The sequence below is a fragment of the Myodes glareolus genome, chromosome 1, assembly GCF_982192425.1.
Source record: "Myodes glareolus chromosome 1, mMyoGla1.1, whole genome shotgun sequence".
Taxonomy (NCBI): Eukaryota; Metazoa; Chordata; class Mammalia; order Rodentia; family Cricetidae; genus Myodes; species Myodes glareolus.
The window spans coordinates 111183309-111187975 of NC_142026.1; the positions used below are offsets into that span (position 1 = coordinate 111183309).

Consider the following 4667-nt stretch of genomic DNA (forward strand, 5'->3'; position numbering starts at 1 on the left):
ATATACATATGTATAAAGTAATAGATCTCATTATGAGATTTTGTGTGTGTATATAATTGCTTTTTTGTAACTACTTTCTTGTAGTTGACTTGGTGGGCTCCATCTCTGTGTATCAAGCCTCTAATCATGTTAGTCTCATCTTCAGTACTCCATGGAAAGCATAACAATCCACAATTACAAAGGGCTTGCACCAAGCTGACCTCTTTCTATCAATTCAGCTCCTGTATTGAATCCAGGCAAGCTCTGTCTAGGCTCTTCACCTTCCATGAGTGCTCTGCGCCATGTGAAACCCACATGTGCTTGTTACATGGCAGAGAGAGCTAGTGTAGGTTTCTTCCAATCACTCAAATATCCTTCCCAGTTTTACCTTTTTACTGCTCCAAATAAACACTGGTGAATTCAGGAATATTACTACATAAGGAGACAAGTAGGAACTAAAGCTTGAACCTTTTTGTCAGTACCTTCTTCAAAGTCATTGTCCCTAGACAATATGACTGTATTAAAAATCCCATAAAGTTTCCTATCATGGATAGACTTCCAGAGACGGAGAAAGATCTGCTGAAAAAAATCTCACCCACATGTCTCAGCAGGGCTGGATTCCTCCTATGAATTTGGGTTTGTTTAATATCACAAAGCTTACTTTGCTTTGGTGATCTCCTCATGGACATTGTCCATCAAGGAAGCAACATGACTCTTACGCTCGGAGAAAGTTGTTTTCCTGGTATCAGTATTCTCTTTGTTTTATCTTTTTCAATTCTGGACAATGAGTGGGTGTATAAAGAGGGAATGGAGAGACCAAAAAATAAGAGATATCATTCAGTGGTCTGCATCTGGGTGGCATGGGCAGGAAAGATAAAAATGTGCTAAATTGTACATGATTTTGAAGTTTTAATTTAAATTGTATTTTGAATAAACTTTTAAATTCATATGCTATGTAGTATTTCAAGAGTTGGTGTGTTTTCTACTGGGTCTCTTCAATAAAAAGTCACTGAAATAAGGGCTCATGCAATAAACCACCACAAGCAGAGAGATTCTTAGAGATTAATCATGCTCTAACATGTTCAGATTTGTAATCAGTCTTCCAATGCTTATGAAAATAGCTAGAAAAGTTTGTTGATCTTGGTAAATGGTAAAAATCACTTGTCTAATTTATTGAAAGGTGTCTTAGTCTGGGTTACTATTGCTATGATGAAACACCATGTCCAAGGAAATAGATAGAGGGAAGTGTTTACTTGAGCTACACCTCTAGGTAACAGTCCATCAAATCCCCACTGAGGGAAGTGAAGGCAGGAACTCAAACACACCAGGAACCTCCCAGAGGCAGGAACTGTTACAGAGACTTTGATACTTATTGCCTTGCTCAACATGACTTGCTCAACCTGCTTTCTGGACCAACAGCCCAGGAATGGCACCCCTCTCAGTGGGCTGGATACTCCCTCTTCATCCCTAATTGAGAAAATTTGTTACAGCTAGAACATATGGAGGCATTTTCCCAATTGAGATTCTTTCCTTTAAGATAACTTTAGCTTGTGTCAAGTTGTTATCAAACAGGCTACTAAAAGGGAATTGCTACTTTGAGTATACTGAGCTGAATATGAGAGCTACTTTTGAATGCAGACATTTACAGTACGCATCAATTACTGTAGAGCTTTTGTTTATGTATACTGTCAGTCAAGTGAAGAAGGATTCCTGTTCTATGGCTGCAGGACAAGACTCGTGTTGAAACAACTGAAGTCAAAAGAAACTGGTGACGTTTAATATCTGAACTGAAGAGCTGTGAGCAGAGAACATTAAAGAGTCTGAGGAGCTGTTAGTCGTCTGTCAATCACACAAAGACAGACTTCCTCAAACATACTAAAATAAAAAATAAACCAAGTGTTGTAGATTAAGCCTCTAATCAGAACATCAAGAAAGCTAAGGCAAGGGATTTCCTGGAGTTCCAACACAATATTGAGTCTGAGCTACAGAGAAAGACTCTATCTTAAATAAAAATCAGAATTAGGATCTCACCTAAGGGAAAGTTTTAAAGAAGCCCGACAATAAAAGACTGAATGCATTAATAATAAATAGATTCAGTGTATGTCACCATAGAAATTAGAAAAATAAGAAACAAGAACACTTCAATATGTCTTGATAACTTTGCCAAATATATAAGGCTTAAAAATTTCCTTTATTTGTCTATTATATGTATGGGTTTATTTTTTTCCATGTATATCTGTGCACCATGTGTTTGCCATGCCTTTACAGGCCAGAGATCCAGATGGGACTGGAGTCACCGGTTGTGAGCTGTCATGGAGTTTTCTCCTAGAAGAGCAACCAGTGCTTTGAACTGGAGAGCTGTTGCTCCAGACGCAAAGCTTACAGTTTTATAATTTCTTATCTATGTGAATAGTTTACACAGCTGGTTTATTACTCTGCTGTACACGGCCCTCTATATCATTATTAAGATAGTCATCTCAAATACACACAACTGTATTGTCCAGAATTAATTGTACAGAAATTCAGAGTATTAAAGCATGAGAATTTACAAATACATCTCTGTATCCTAATAAAAATGTGTTTTTCAGACTCAGGGTGGCTGCATACATTTTCCTTTACCTTGGTGATTTCTTCTTCTGAACACATTATTAATTGGCTCTTGTGTATATCAATAAATTTTTATAAACTTTATAAAATACTGGTGGATCAAAAAAATTGTACATTGCATTGAATAAAGAAAAAAATCCTCAAATTCTAGATTAAAACAAATAACAACTTGTAAGGCTTCTAGACTGTGACCATTTCTATGTAGTTACTCCCTAGAAAGTAGGTCACTGCAGATATATAACTATTTGTGACACCGTTTTCCTTTCCTCTGTAAACAACTGTGTAGGTGTTATCTAGTACATAAACTACTTGGTTTATTTTTGCTGGCCTTAAAATTTAAATTTTTAAACGAGCAAGTAGTGGGTCTCAGAGAGTAGAGACCCACACATCCCCCTTTTCTGAGCAAGAGACAGCCCATAAGGGTCACTTCATTTCATTTACATTGAATTAGAGAAACACAACTAAGGGACTAAAAGGCTAAATATTTAAAAAAAAAAATGAGGCTACAAAAGACTAACGAAAGCAAAGAACTAGAACTTTAGAAAGGAAGGAAAGGGGGAACAGGGAAAACAAATAGTACTAACTAGCACAAAGCACAGTGGAAAATGATTAGGTCTGGAGTCATCTGATTTCATTGCAGATAGAAACTAATTTTACATTTCTTGAAGAAAAAAGAAGCTGGATTTAAATATTTTCATCAGAGCTAAAGCATAATTCATGCCTCTAAAGATTCAGAGGTGGCATTCAGTCTCCCGGTGATATTCTTCTGTTAATCACTTGTCAATTCTCAACTAACCCAAGATTCTACTCAAGAAACAAGTTGGTGGCTGAGGAATTCTCCCTCAAGATTCTGCCAGTGGCAATCAGTTTGATGGCTTTTCGAAACCAAGGATAAAAGAAAGCATAAATCAAAGGATTCATGGCTGAGTTGTAGTAAGCGATCCACACTAGGATTTCATACACATGCGTGGGAGTGATGAACCCTAGGAAGGTATCAATGATGGAGTCAATGAAGTATGGCAGCCAAGACAGGAGAAAAGCTGCCACTGCAATTCTCAGGGTTTTGGCTGCTTTCCTCTCCCTCCTGGCCACTCTGTCTTTGTAGCTGTTTGATGCCTTGGCAGTCTGGTCGCTCATTCTCTCAATCTTCTGAGCCTGCTGTTTAGCAATGAGGAAGATCTTAGAGTAAACAGTTATCATTACAAGTGTGGGGATAAAAAATATCAGGAAATTGATGAAGACCCAGCTCTGATTCACTGCAAGTTGACAGCCACCCACACAGGTGAGGGCAGTCACTAGATCCTCCAGGCCAGCTTCATTTGCCCCTGTGTAAAGGAGAGAAAAGCTATAGGTGATAGACAGGAGCCAGGAGAAGGCGATGCACTTGCCAGAAGCAGAAGCTGTGAACCTGGTGGGGTAGGTGAGGGGGTCACTGACAGCAATATATCTATCCACAGAGATGAAGCACAAGTGGAAGATAGACACACTACAAAATGACACATCAAAGCAAGTGTGTAATTTGCAGTAAGTGTCCCCAAAGTACCAGCAGCTCTCCACAGACCTCACTGTGCTGAAGGGCATCACGGTCAATCCCACCAAGAAGTCAGCACAGGCCAGGGAAGCCACCAGAAAGTTGGCAGGGGAGTGCAGCTGCCTGAAATGGAGAATTGACATCATCACCAGCAGGTTTCCACACACAGCCAGCAGAGCCCCAAAGCCAAAGACTGCATAGAGGATGAGGCGAGGGCCTGGGGAGTATGGGCTCCTGACACAGGATCCATTCAGGTTCTCATAGCACAGCAGGGCAGATGGGGCAGAGAACTGTTCTCTGCTCAGGATGCTGTCTTGATCCCAAAGAAAACTTTCATCATCTGTAGCCATGTGTGCTATTCCAAAAGTCCTCAGGGAAAAAAACAAAGCCAAAAACCACAGATTGTATATGTGCTAATGTGTTTTCATTTCCTAACATTATTTGCTTCCTAATTCATAGTCAAACTTTCTTATTACAGGAATGCTTTTTAAGTGTGTTTTAATTTTTTTTCCCTGCTCTATCTATTTCTTCACATCTCAAAAGCAGAGGT

General features: G+C 39.2%; 1 protein-coding gene across 1 annotated transcript; it reads right to left on the reverse strand.

The window, feature by feature from the left end:
* Positions 1–3390: 3390 nt before the first annotated feature.
* On the reverse strand, positions 3391–4467 carry LOC148123548 (trace amine-associated receptor 7e-like). Its single transcript, XM_087901717.1, has one exon. It carries the CDS (start codon positions 4465–4467, stop codon positions 3391–3393), a length of 1077 nt encoding a protein of 358 aa, XP_087757843.1.
* Positions 4468–4667: the final 200 nt, after the last annotated feature.

Bases quoted from the DNA above. Each gene is read 5' to 3' on its own strand.
- LOC148123548 (XM_087901717.1), bottom strand. From the start codon at position 4,467: ATGGCTACAGATGATGAAAGTTTTCTTTGGGATCAAGACAGCATCCTG.